The 13,785-nt window shown below is 51.1% G+C and overlaps 1 protein-coding gene across 2 annotated transcripts in view; it reads right to left on the reverse strand.

The window, feature by feature from the left end:
• SAMD4A (sterile alpha motif domain containing 4A) overlaps positions 1–13,785 on the reverse strand; it is a 226,924-nt gene that overhangs the window by 5,613 nt on the left and 207,526 nt on the right. The window contains exons 10-13 of one of the 2 annotated variants that reach the window (XM_023231010.2): positions 12,339–12,540; positions 10,950–11,076; positions 3,193–3,300; positions 3,020–3,103 (exon numbers count right to left, since the gene is read on the reverse strand). In XM_023231010.2, the coding sequence (XP_023086778.1) occupies positions 3,020–3,103; positions 3,193–3,300; positions 10,950–11,076; positions 12,339–12,540 (521 nt within the window). The remainder of the gene's footprint in view (positions 1–3,019; positions 3,104–3,192; positions 3,301–10,949; positions 11,077–12,338; positions 12,541–13,785) is intronic. The other variant, XM_031935761.1, reaches the window with a different exon arrangement.

The following is a 13,785-nucleotide window of genomic DNA, read 5'->3' on the forward strand; positions in this document are numbered from 1 at the left end:
GAGGCATGGATTCGCCATCACAGGCGGTAGGAATAACGGCATTCAGTGACCACTAAATGTGGGTGAGACAGGGTTGCGGGCTGCCTCCCTGGCTTTGCTGATGTCCCAGTCCAAGCCCCAGTATCACAGAACTGCTCCACCAGATGCAGCATCTCTGCTTGGCAGAACTCGGGTGTGAGAAGGGAGTGGCAGTGTGTTCCAGGGAAAGCTGGAGGACCCAAGTCATGGAGGGAGCATGCTGAGGCCACCACAGGGGGTTCCTGGCCTCCTCATGGATGCAGCCAGGCTGGCAACTCTGCCAGTGGGGCATTGGAGGAGAAGCACTTCTTCAGTCAAAACTTTGCAGATAACTGTAGGTTCACATGTAGTTGTAAGAAATAGTCCAAACAGACCCAGTGTACTTGTATATAAGTTCTGTATGATTTTAGGGGAGATTTTAAAGAAAGGAAGCAATGGTCCCTGTGTGTGTCAGTGGTGTCAGATCACCAATCCTTAGAGGCCAACAGATGTGAGCCTCTCTTCCTCCATCCCTGAGTCGCAAGCATCCGAACCTCTTTTACTGTGCTTTCCTCTCCCTGCCCATTCCTCTTCCCATAAAATGACTTAATTCATTGGCATACTGTCTCCAGCAAGGTCATCTTTCCTGGCATCTGGAAGGGGTCGGCCAGGAGAGAGGCTCTGTCATATTGGGAGGGCACACTGCCACTGTGCCCAACTAGGCCACCCTGAACTTAATTTGCATTCTCTGCTCAGGAAACTGCTTACGAGGCTTCCCACCAGAGGGGATTATTGGGAAAAAACACAGCAATAAAAAGGCTTAGGAGATTAACAAGATGAAAACATTAGCAAAAAACCCATCAGTTCAGAGAGGTTTTCTGTAAAAATAGAACAGACTGAAAAAAATGAAGTCCTTTCAATGAAAACCTTCCTTTAATAAAGAGCGTCTGGATTCTTGCTGCTAATGATGATAATGTTGGTACTTAGCAGTTTGATACGAGCCTCCAAAATGCCAGTTGTCTGAGATGTATCAAGCCCTGGGAGAAAAGGTCAGTTCTCCTTTTTCTCTGGTCAAAACCAGTGAAAGACTGAGTCAGTCCCCCACCCAGCTGGCCACTGTAGAGCAGGGGAGCAAAGGGACTTCCCTCCCCGTGTCAGAGCTCTGGCAGGCGCCAGCTCAGGGGACTCACTCACCAGCTGCCATCCTAACTCTGGTCCCAGGGAGACTCTCATTACTACTTTTAATTGAGATATTTGCATATCATAAATTTCACCCCTTGAAAGTACACACAATTCAGTGGTTTTTAGTACGTTTGCAAAGCTGTGCAACCCTCACCACTATCTAATTCCAGAATATTTTCATCCTCCTCCCTTCAGCCCCTGGCAACCACTCATCTACTTTCTGTCCCAGTAGATGAGTCTATCCTGGACATCTCACATAAATGGAATCATAATGCTCTGTGGTCTTTCATGCCTGGCTTGTTTCACTCAGCATGTCAAGATTCATCCACTGCGTCACATAGGCTGGTACTTGTTTGCTTTTTAAAGGCTGAATGCTGTTTCACTGTATGGCTACACATTTTTTTGAGCCATATTCATCCTTTGGTGGACATTTGAGTTGTCTCCCATTGCTCATTAGGGGGCTGCTGACCCAGTCTCCTCTATGAGGTAAAGATGAGCTGGTGGCACCTCCTGCCAGAGGTACCAGGGATGGCCCAGTGATGTTCCTGAGATCTGAATGGCCAAGGCAGAGAGCAGTGGTTTGCAAATGAGGCTCTCTATAGAGCCCTGGGGGAAGTCATAGAAGGGGCTGTGTCTTCCCACCATCTGTTTGGTGAAGCCCTTGGAAGGCCTTCAGCTCCCCCTGGTACGGAGGTCAGGTGGGTGTGGTCCTGGCCCACCACTCTGCTCCATGCAGAGCATTGATCTATTTCATATTTGGTTTCAGGATAAGATTGTGTTTGCAGAGACTAAACATCTAACAACCTTAGGTCTGGAGGACAAGGCTCTCCAAGCGGCAGAGGATGGCAGTCTTTTCCTCACCACTGCCAGGGGTGGTGCACATCTTGGCTCTAGGCGTGCGGACAGCCCTTCTCTGGGTGGGTAAGTGTGTGTAGACTGGATAGGGCTATTGGAAAGGCTCATAGGAGGCCTCTCTGTGTCTCTGTGGCATAGAGCCTCCCAGGAAGCTGGTGGGAAATGGCAGGCATCTCTTCTCTCCTCTGCCTGCCAAGCATTGTAAATATCCAGGCCCAGAGAAAGGTGCCCTCTTAGTACTAGGAGGGAGCTGAAGGCCTCCCAGGGCTGCTCCCAAGCATGGCTTCCAAACAAACACATGCGGGAGCACGGCTGCTTCTGTGAGCTGCGTGTGGGGCTGCAGCCCCGCACGGCACAGTCCCCATTCCTGGCTTGGGCAGTGGACGTGCAGGCCCCTCTAACTCAACCTGTCCCTGTCACACAGGAAAGGACACCTCAGCCTGCTTTGGGCTCCAGGTATCAAGAAAGCTGTTTGCAACTGGGAGATACACAAACAAGCTGGGTTTTCTGTTTTTCAAAAATTATATTTTTAGGGCAGCTGCGCTATGCTTGGACTAGGCCGGGGGATACAGTGCACAGAAGGGAAGCACCCAATGTTGTACGGGATATTCCCACTAAAAGCCATGTCTCGTGTCCCTGACTCCTCCAGGCCTGGCACTTGTCTGGGACAACTGCTGTGGTGTGATTCCCACATGCGCTGGGAGGTGGAGCTTCTGGGGACAGAGGGACAGCTCTGATCTCCAGGTCCCTGACTCACCTCCCAGAAAAGGAGGAGGAACAGGGCACTGGCCATTTGGCATGGTGCTGCTGGAAAAGGGTCCAATAGTACCCTAAGGCCACTCTTTCTCCCTGTCCCCTGCCTATCCCTCCTTGTCCTCCCCCAGTTCTCCCGAGCTCCTGCCACAGTGTAGACAGCAGATGGCCAGAAGTTCTCCCAGGCACGTGGTAACAGGGACATGGGGACATGCAGGAAGAACACACTCACCTCCCAGGGCGTGTTCGGTCATACTGAGGCACAACGACTCCAGCCTGTTGTTGATGTCAGGTTCGGTCACGGGAAGCTGGAATTCTGCAGGGGATAAAGGGTTATGTTGGTGACAAGGAGGAGATAAGCAGGGTGCCACCTGGTTCCACCTGCAAGAGAAGGGTGTGGTGTGCCTCCCTGGGAGGACTTGGGGACTGTCAGCGCTGGCATGGAAGGGGCTCCACGCAGGCTCAACCAACCTCTAAGGTCTGTTAAACACAGTCCACTGTGAACTTGGGAACCTGAAACAAAACAGAGACTAAAAATAGCTGGTCATGTCACAGTCTGTGCTGCCTCTGCTCAGAACCCTCCAGCGGCCTCCCATCCTGCAAGGCCCCGTGTGATCCAGGCCGTTGTTACCTCTGTGCCCTTACACAGCTCTCTCCTTCCTCTACTCTGCCCCAGGCCCCCTCCTACCTCAGGGCCTTTGCACCACTGTTCCCTGGAGTGGTTTCCATGGCTCTCCCTGCCTTCACATTTCTGGCTCTATTGTCTCCACAGAAAGGACTTTGTTCCTTATATGAGCCATGCCCCCACACTATCCCTTTGCCATGCTTTATTTTTCTTCATAGCCTTCGCCCACAGCTATCATATTTGATATTTGTACTCACTTTCTACTGTCCCCCTCCCCTGACCCCGCTGAGTGCTCACCTCATTGGAGCAGAACTTAGCTCTGCCCCCTGTGCCTACAGCAGGGCCTGGCCCGCATCTAGAGCGGGGGAGGAAATCCAGGGCCTGGCACACACCTCTTCTGAGTGCGAGACCACGTTGGGGGCTTTAGGTGTGTGGGCTCCTTAATCTGCCCAACAAGCCCAAGTGGGGTTGGGAGAGGTGAAGCCACACATCAGTTAGTCAGTTCACATGGAGCTGGGGCCAGGCCGCCTCTGACTCCAGAGCCGGGCTCTGCCACCTGCCACAGCAACCGCAGGTGACGGTCAACGCCCTCAGCCTTGAGGGCCTCTAGAACCAAGGGCTGAGACGCCCACTGTGCAGGCAGTAGGGGCTCAGCTCCCACTGCCTGACAGTGCTGTGCACATTCTCACCGCAATCTCCCCTCTATCTCCCCAGCTTCCAGTGTCGCCTGTTGTGAGCAGGAGGCAGCCCCTGGGAGCCGCCTCCTCTCCCCTACTGGAGCTCTTGCTGTCAGCACCTCCATAGGCCTCATCCGGTGGCGACTTCAAATGTCCTCAACTATCTGGAAGTGCCTTGCAGACACTGATGATGCTTCCCTGTCTCCCTGAATCTCCCTCAGCGCCCGGCCCTGGCCTTCTGCCTCATACCTGTCTACTGAGTGAAGAAAAAGTGAAAGTAGAAGGACACTCTGACAGCTAAGAGTTGTGAAATGCTTTTTTTTTTTTTAAACATTTTGTGACGCTAGTTTGAAAAGAATCGCAAAATCCTACAGGGAGAGGCAGAAAAAAAGTCCCAGAGGGGGTGTCCAGGGCGGGGTGTGTTCCAGGTGACCGAGAAGTCTCCGTGTTGCCACCACCTTCCTCCGCGAGCCTGGGAAGCCGTTCCCTGCTGAGGGCCTTAGCTCTTCTACTTGTCAAGTGGGGAAAGCATCCTGGGGTCCCACTGCAGGCCACTTGCCTGCTCCTTCATGTCGCCACCAAGGGAGCACATGGGCCAGAGAGAGAAAGAGAAGTGAAACGAGGTTGGTGGCTTGGCGGGATAGGAAGCTGAAGGTTAAACCAAAGTTTTGTTTTCCTTGATTTGCTATACATTAAGATAATCTCTGCAATGTGTGTTCCCATTGTCAGCTAATTCAGAGGCAGATGTTGCTTCCGTTATTTAAAAATCGCAAAGAGAAGGCTGGCAAAATGGAACGCTATGGAAAGCACCAGAGAGCTGACTGTGTTCTTCCTGACCCATGTTCCGGCGTCGATGGGTTTGGAAGACAACCGTGCCAATTCGTGAGCAGACGGAGGCTGACTGAGCTTCCAGGGAAGTGGGGTGCCACAGAGAATGGCAGGAGTCTCCACCGCCCCCACCCACTAGTTGCTGTTAGAGTAGGGTCGGGGCAATTAGACAATTCCAGGGGGAAGAGATTTTAGTATTTTCATCCATTCATGTGAAAATCATATGCATGCAAAAATTAGCAGTCTTCAGGGTGTGAAATCTATAAAATAGAAACACAATTTTATATATAGCGAGTTAGCAAATACGAAAAAAAAACAAACCTCAGCAATTATAGCCATCCATATGCTCATTGTAAGATTTAGTTTACTCTCCAGCGCTCCCCTTTAAACAAACACTGTGGAGAGATTTGGATAAATAAAGATGCTCGACATTTGGAGAGAAGTGTTTCAGCTGCAGGATTTCTTGCCAACACGCAGCAAAATGCCATTTTCCAAGCCTGGGATTGCGTGTTCCAAAAAGGGGGCTGAGAAACGCAGGGCTCTCCGCTCCAGAATCCCCAAACCTTCGTGGCTGCTCTTTTAGGTGGGAAGTGGGGGTGTTCGCTTCTTCTCCCCAGCTCTTTGCTTCCAGGCGCTGGGGAGCCGTGACCCCCACCACTCTGAGTGGCTCTGAAAAATTCTAAGTCTTGGGAGAAGCCCATATGTTCACACTGCAGAGTTTCCTAATAGTGTGACTTTTTAATTGTGTATTTGATAAAAACAGATCCATGCCATCTCGCCGCACATATAAGACAGAAAGACCAGTTGGGTGGAAAACAGCTTCCATCTCAGGCTAGGAACCCTCAGCTGCATGGGGCTTGGTGCCCCAGAGGGGCATTCGGGCAGCTCTTGCCCCACAGACCAACGTAAACCACCAGGCCAACCCTTGCTGTGGCTCCTGTTAACCCTGAGGGCCCGTCTCATTTATCCCAGGCCCCTGCTCCTACCAGCCACAGACCAGGCAGATGGAGATCTGAGTCCTAGGAAGGCAAAAGTTAAGACTCCTTTTTAACTGAGCCGCCTCTGCTGTTTCCCAAAGGGGGCGTGTTTCTCCAGCTCAGATGGCATCTCTGAGGACCATTCCAGTATTCAGTAAGGACCCCTAGTTTTGGAATCCCCAAGGTCTAGGCTGACTTGAAACATTAATTGTATCTTTTCAGAAGTCCCACATGTATGGAGTAGTCCTGTGCTCAGGCCCAGGGTCAAGAAGATTCCGGAAGAGAACGCTACCCATCCCTAATGAGGTGTTGCTGCAGCACCCACCTGAGGAGCCCACAGGGCTTGTCCTTGGCAGTAACTGTCCATCCCTACTGGGTCTCATGTGTGGCACCCTTGGTACAGTTCTGCAATGCTCTTTCTCCAAGGCACTGAGGGTAAGGAGCCAATTTCTTTAGGACTTTAGAACAAGAAACAGGCTGGGGCATTCCAGGAAAAATCTATAGAATCCCATTTTGCCAATAACAGCTGAGGCAACTCTGTTGGATAACTAGAAAGGTGTGGAGTCTGGTTCACTGAGGAGCAGGGTTGCTAACAGGAGAGAAAGAAGGGAAGACAAAAAGGGACAGAGAAGTGGGACCTGGACCACTATGATGAGATGAGTAAAGAAGAAAGGAAGACAAGGGAACTAAGAAGAAAGGGGGAGGATGGTAACAAAAGGGAAAGAAATGGCACGGGCAGGGAAACAAACACAGGGGCGGGGCAGCAGGCAAGCTGAGGATGGCAGAGACGGCCATGGAGGGTGGCAGGAGGGTATGAGTAATGAATGGCATCCCTGAGTTGGCTATGGGAACACACCTTTTCTCTGGTGGCCTCCTAACATTCCTAAGCCTGCAGAAGAAGGTCAGTGCCTGTGGAGGTCCTCTGGGACCAGAGCTTTCACAAAAAGTGATGGGTACGTGGTATAAGATGATATTGTACCATCTAGCCCCAAGTTGATGCTCAGAGGGGGGAGGCTGTAGGCCCAGCTGGGTTCTTGGCTATGACAGAACTGATTTATCAATCTCCCTACCCATTGTCTGCCAGTCCTGAACAGGGATGTCTGCCTTGATTTATTAGAAGACATGGAGGAAATATTTATCCAGTACTGTACGTGGGTCCCTGTTCTGGTTTCTGCCTCTGCATGGCAGCCCCTTCCGCTCCCTAATGGACCCAGTGCACCAATAACTAACTCTCTATTCTTTCTAAAGGCAGTTCTCTGGAAGGAAATGAAAAATAACAGCCTGGAGCACTGTGCTCCCAGATATATGCCAAGTGCTTACGGTAGAAGAATCCCAATTGTGAGCTGGTGCTTACAGGAGGTTTGCTGTGGTGAACAGGTAAGTCACACCATGAAATGCTGCCATGTGAGGCGCCACTGGGCCCAGCTCACATCCAGCTGGTTCACTACCAAGGGTAGTTTGCATGTGGCTTTGGGCAAGGGAAGGATGAGGTTTCCAGAAGGCTGTGCAGCCTACCCTTCTGAAGGTTTTCCTTTGAAGACTGCTATGGGGTTCCCTGCCCTTTTCTGTTAGGCCCTCCAGGGGTAAAGAACCTCCATGATCTCCTACTGTTGAGCCAGAGCCACTCCAGGATCCTCTCCGACTGGATCCCAAGGACAACTAAGCCCGGGTCAGCAGGAATTAATTGCTTCCAAAATAAAGGATCCCTCTCCAAGCAATTTCCAAACCAATTATCTAGTTGAGAAAACACCCTGCCTCCATGAGGAACGTGACCATTTGCACAGGCGCCACACTTGTTTTCTGGTGAGCGTATTATACCTCGTAGTGTTTCCTATTCATCACCGGCAATAGCCACCTGAAGGCGCTCCTGCTTGGTCCCAGGAGACAGCTAAAACTTGTCCACGTGAAGGTGGAGTTTGCAGTGAGCTGAGATCGCGCCACTGTACTCCAGCCTAGGCGACAGAGTGAGACTCTGTCTCAAAAAGAAAAAAAAATAAGAAAACTTGTCCATGTGGGAATAACATGAAACACCACTCCCGAGGGGCCTCCAAGTGCCCGTGAATTGTGTAGAACCAGGAACAAGGGAAGTGTCCTGTAAACCCGAGCAAGGTGACTGATGAACTGATCCGCAACTTGGAGGTGGGTTCTAGCCCTCTGTCTTCTCTGTATGAGACGTTTAAAGTCTCCCATCAGTAGAGTTATTTGAGGTTTACAGAATCAAAGCATCCTTCAAATGCATTGTAGTCTTCAAGATTTGCCCAGTTTACAATGGATTCTCTGAAGACATCTAACAGCCAGGAGGAAAACACTGCATTCATTGTATGATAACAGTTTTCTGAGTATTTACTTTTGGGCTGGTCACACATCTCAATTTCATTTTGTGTTCGCTATTACTCCTGTTCATGTACAGATGAAAGCCACTTTCTGACTTCCTGAGTTTTGCTGTCCTGACATGATATTTGTAGTCTAGTTTTAACGCCTGGCCACAAGCCCCGGGAAGGCTCCATAGCGAACCAGATTGCACTGCTTCGTGTGGAAAGACCCATCTGCAGAAGAGGCTCTGAATCCAGGATGAGGACCCTGACTCTAGGATGAGCCTTCGTTTGGACCTGCTTGGAGGTCAGAGGTGTTGTCCCTGGGTAGGAGGCTGCCTCCTTGTGGGGGAAGGAAAAGTCACTACAGTGACCCGTGGCCTTGACAACCGGCATTTGATTGGCAAGGTCTGGGGAACCACAACCCCTGTGCCCTTAAGCAGGGACCTTCTGCAGCCTCCTTCCCCTTCAGCGAGGGATCCTGGGTCCTGGCCAGGCCCTGCCCTGTCGTGCCCTTTATGCATGTCCTGGAAGAGCCACCCAGCATGGTGCTGAGCGTGCTGGGCAGGCCCTAGGAGTGGCTCCTGTCCAGCGCTCAATGGTTTATTTGCAATCAGGAAATTTAGAGTGGGCTTTTCCCTGTGCTTTGGCTGTTATTAAAAATGCTGTGTGAGGATCTTTAAGGCCTTGCTGGAAGTGGGTTTGTAATACTTGAGAGGTTAAAAAGAACACTCAAAGGGTTCCAGAGTTTTAAGTCCAGTATGTGAAGCACATTATTTAGAGACTTGTAGGTAACTACAATCTGCTTAAAGGGGTTGTGCCTGTGGGCTGGGAAGGGGAGGGGAGAGAGACAGTCACTTTTGCTTACAGGCCCTTCTGTATTATTTGATTCTTTAGCCACAGGAATAAGAGGCTTCGTATGAAGAGTGAAAATGATATTAGGTTCATAGTTGCCCTGAGCACAAGCCAGCCACTTGGCACTGCTGTGAAATAGTGGAGCGGAAACAAAGGTATAGGTGGAAGATTCTATCAACAAACCCAAAGTGCTCCGGGATGACCCAGCTCTTAGAAGGGGGACTGTCTGGACCTAGTCTTCCCAATTAAGATGGAGAAAGCTCAGGGAAGATTCAGTATGAACAAAGAGGAAGGCTGAGAACTGGCAAAAGTGGCAGGAAGAGAAAAAATCAAGAAGGCCTTGAGAAAGTATAAAGAATTGAAGACAGCGGTCACTCTGCTGGTGAGACTGAGGCCAGGGTGAAAGACCTATTCAAGGTGAAAGATCTCCTTGTGTGCAGGACCTCTTCAAATCTTGTCCAGAATCTCTTTTATTGGGAATGGATTCTGTATAATTCTGTGTGAAAACAGAGGATGGGAGGAAAGGACCCCGGGAAAAAGCCTTCACAACCCCCAAATGTTGTCATGTTTCTTCCCAGGAAGAGAAATAGCTACATGTATAGAAATGGAGAAAAGGAGCTTTAAAACAAAAGTGAGCAAATACGAGTTTTGGCAGTCAAGAAGCAATGTGAGCAGGCTTCTGCACTGGGTGGCTGTCGCTCCCCTCCCTGACATGCCGTTCCCAGTGGCGGGTCCTCTCCTTCAGCGTCCTCCTCTTCCCTGGCCTCCCAATTTCAGCCTACCTCCCTTCCATCCTGCATCCTCCTGCCTGACTTCTACTTGGAATCCCCCACATGGAGGAATCCCCCCAGGGAGAGTGGCCAGAGTCCAAACTCCTCAGCTTTGGATTCAAAGTCCCCTACCATGGGCCACAACCTTTACAGCTCCCTGGGTCCACTTTCTGCTACCTCAGTCAGATCCGTCAGCCAGCCATGGCTTCTGGGCCATGCTGTGGTATTCTGGAGCTTTGCGGTCTTGCTCCTGCACTCTTTCTGCCTGTAACTCTGCCTGCCCTCTCTCTACCCTCTGCTGTGCCCTGAAGCTCAGCTCCAATTCCAGGAAGCTTCCTTGCCTATTCCAGGCCACAGTGACACTTCCCTTCCTTAGACTCCTACAGATAGGACTTACTAGACAGAGCGTTTCTACTGTCCAGGGCATTTTCCTACAGGTATAACACATCTCTGGTTTGCCTGCCTTGGGTGGGGGGGTCCATCCAGATAGGTGCAGTATAATTGCCTGGGTGGCTTGTTATTACTCCTGGAGTCTACAAAGTCTACAAGATCACTGCCTGCATAGAGAAAGGGTTCAAGTATTCATTAGCTGTGCATGATTCCAACCACTCTGTTTTAGGAAGCATGGTGAAAGCTGAAATTGACTTGAAGTGCGCTAAACTGTGCTTTAACCAAGTAAAGGAAAGATGGCTGGTACAACAGTCGTCACTTTGCAAGAAAAGCCCAAACCAGGGGGAAGGTCTCAGCATCAACAGTTTTCTCTTTCTCTGTCTCACTCTCACTTTCTCTTTCCACACACATACACTACATGGAGCCCTCCCACCTCCCCACCACCAAAGCCCTCTTGTGCTATCTCTGGTTTAATCAATCTAGAAATATGACTAGTATCAAAAATATCCCCATCAGATTGCAACCAACTCTGGGGCTCCTCGTGCTGGCTCTCAGCCAAGCCGCCGCTATTCATGCTGGCAAGGCACAGTTTAAAAAAGGAAAGGCTTCTATAAGCTCCAGAGAATGCACGGTGACAGTCAAGGCTAAGCACTTTCCGGCTGGGTTCGCTGGGGCATCTATTTTGGCCTCCCCTCCGTGTCAAGGGGACGTGAAGCGCCGGGCCCTACCTGGCTGCTGGAACATCAGCATGTTCTGTGGGGAAGTGTGCACGGGCAGCGAGCGGGTCCTCTGGACTGAGCTGTGGGTGCGGCTTGGCATGCTATTGCTGCCCCCGGGGTTGGCAAACCACAGGTTCTAGTGAGAAAAGCAAAAGGGGAACTCGTTAGTTCAGCCCCGCTGGGGTGGACAGCAGAGCCGCCAGCAAGAATTTGGGAGGCAAAGATCCCAGGAGAACTCTAACTTCTAGAAAAGGGGCTTGCAGGCCAGCGCTAGCATCTGCATATTTACAGAGAGGGTTTAGATTCCATTCACTGTAATTTCTCTTCACCTCCTCAGTGCTGGCCTTGCTGTAAGCCTCAGCTTCATCTGCACACCTCTCTCCTGTCTGCAAAACTCTTTTTATCCCAGTTGTTGCTTTTGCTTTTTCCCTGCCACTCTTCTAGGAAATGGGGGAGTTCTATAAATGTATGCAATGAAGAGCACAAACTATTTCAGGGCTCTCATTTTGATTTTTTTTTTTTTTAGATTCTTACAATGGACTTCAAAGCGAGGGGGAGAGAAAAGAACCTCTCAGCTGGCAATGAGCTGGCACAGCTTAGCTTGTGTGTCCCAGCAGTGACGTCTTCTTGAACTGATCTGGGGGATGGGGACAATGGTCAGAAGATGAGGCTTTCTGGTACCCTGGGGAGTGAATCCTGGCCATCTTGCCTGAAGCCCTTTTCCTGTTTTTAAGTGGATCTGTCATCCCTTAGTTTCTCCTGAGACCCCAGAACCTCAGACCTACTTGTGTACCTCCGATGCTAATCCCCACCCACAGAGCTTGGAGAAGCTCTGGGCACGCAGGCAGAAGGCACTAGGTGGGGGTGAGGCCTGGGGCTAGAGGGGTATGAGCGACGGGCCAGAGAAGTCAGCTCTAAATTGCACAGCAAGAACCTCTGGGCAGGCTGAGAATGTGTTAATTCTCCCCCTGGCACACACTCTCAGACTATGTCCTGTGGATGCTCCACCAGAGCTGGGACTAATACAAGGGAGCTTTTTGCCACAGATAAAAAGGGAAAGAAAGTTCTCTAAGTACCAGGCTCTCCTGGAGCCCAGATTTGGGAGGTAGAAGGTCAAGCATGGGGCAAGGAAGAAATAGGTCTTGCATTTCTTTCCAAAGGTCCTCTTGTGCAGGGTCCCCAAGGTTAAAGTGGTCCTCTGGGCATCCTAAGCACAGCTATGGGGTTGCTTTGTCTCCTGGAGAGCAACGCAATGCTGTTACCTCTGAGGAATGGTGGCAGCTGCTCCCAGCATAGTCCCCCTTGGCCTCTCTCCCCACCCTGGGGTCACCTGGGGGGACACCTGCAGCCTCAGGCCTTGGCTTGGCCATCCTCCTCCCTCCTTGGAGCAGAACAAACCTGTCTTCCTTGTTTCATGATGGTGGGGGCAGCTGTGGTGTTGCGCTGGTTGGAGCTGACGAATCCACTGGTGCCCAAGAGGCCCAGGCGGGCGGAAGGGACGTTCCGAGAGGGGATCTGGTACTGGCGCGGGTTCCGTCTGCCCATGCCGCTGCCCATAGAGCCAGCCGTAGGGAGGGAGTTGGACTGCCCAAAGCCTCGACTGTGAGAGCCAAGAGAGAAGGAAGAGACGGTCAGTTATTATTCAGCCCTTTTCAAGCCACAGGCTTCCTGTGGGATGTTGCCTTGGGGGGAGGTCCCTTCAAAATTTTTTTTTTTTTTTTTTTTGTAGAGATGAAGTCTCACTACGTTGCCCAGGCTGGTCTCAACTTTTCAGGCTCAAGCGATCCTCCCAACTCAGCCTCTTGAGTAGCTGGGACTACAGATTTTTATATTTTTGTTGGAGACAGGGTCTACCATGTTGCCCAGGTTGGTGTGGAACTCCTGAGCTCAAATGATCCTCCTGCCTTGGCCTCTGAAAGCGCTGGGATTACAGACATGAGACCACGGCGCCCCGCCTCTGCTCATACTTTGACAGTTGTAAGGCCTACAGTGAGCTCTGTGCCAGCGAACAGCTATAATTCAAACAGCAGCTAACATCTGAGAGGCTATATCACATGCAGCTTCCTGGGACTTCGACATTATTTTTCCATCCTTGCAACAACCCTGTGAAGTAGGTGCTCTCTCCTTTCTAGCTGGAGAAGTAAAACTGTGTGTAATCCTTGTGCACAGGCCACACAGCCAACAGGGGGCAGCACTGGCACGCAGGCCCAGCAGGTTCACCAGCACTCTGCCTTCTTCCGCCTCCCCGCCGCATCTTCTCCAACCCATCCTGCTGCAGATGAGGACACAGGTCTTGAACACTCACATGCTCTCGAGAGGCCACATAGCAAGAAAACAGCAGAGCCAGGGTCAGAACTGGGTCTGACTCCTGTCCCAGTGCTCCCTTCTATAATCCTATCATTGTTTCTCCTCAGCCTGTGTGGCACACCTGGAGAAGGCTGTGAGGCCCACCAGGATGTAAGCCCCATGTCTGTCCTCATCCATCCTGCATGTCCAGTGCCTGAATCAGTTTCTGCACAGGGAATGCAGTTAAATCAAGGAACCAATGAGTCTCTGCCATCATGATGCATCCTCGAATGGGAGAGCCGATGCCACCTGTGGGGCGAGGGATATAAGGTCGGAGATGATGTTTGCAAATCGAATATTCTGGACCTAGGACACAAACTGCCTTCACTCCACAGGCCCTCCCTGCAGAGTGGGCCGCATAAAGGCCAGGGCAGGTCCGTGCTTCTGGGTCCGCGCAGGGAGGCTGCCAGAGCCCCTAGCATCACATGCAGATGCCGGCGCTCCCGTTGGGTTGGTTGACCTCAGCACTGAAGAATGCATCCACTCCGACACGCCTCAG

This window comes from Piliocolobus tephrosceles, chromosome 6 (genome assembly GCF_002776525.5).
Source record: "Piliocolobus tephrosceles isolate RC106 chromosome 6, ASM277652v3, whole genome shotgun sequence".
Taxonomy (NCBI): domain Eukaryota; kingdom Metazoa; phylum Chordata; class Mammalia; order Primates; family Cercopithecidae; genus Piliocolobus; species Piliocolobus tephrosceles.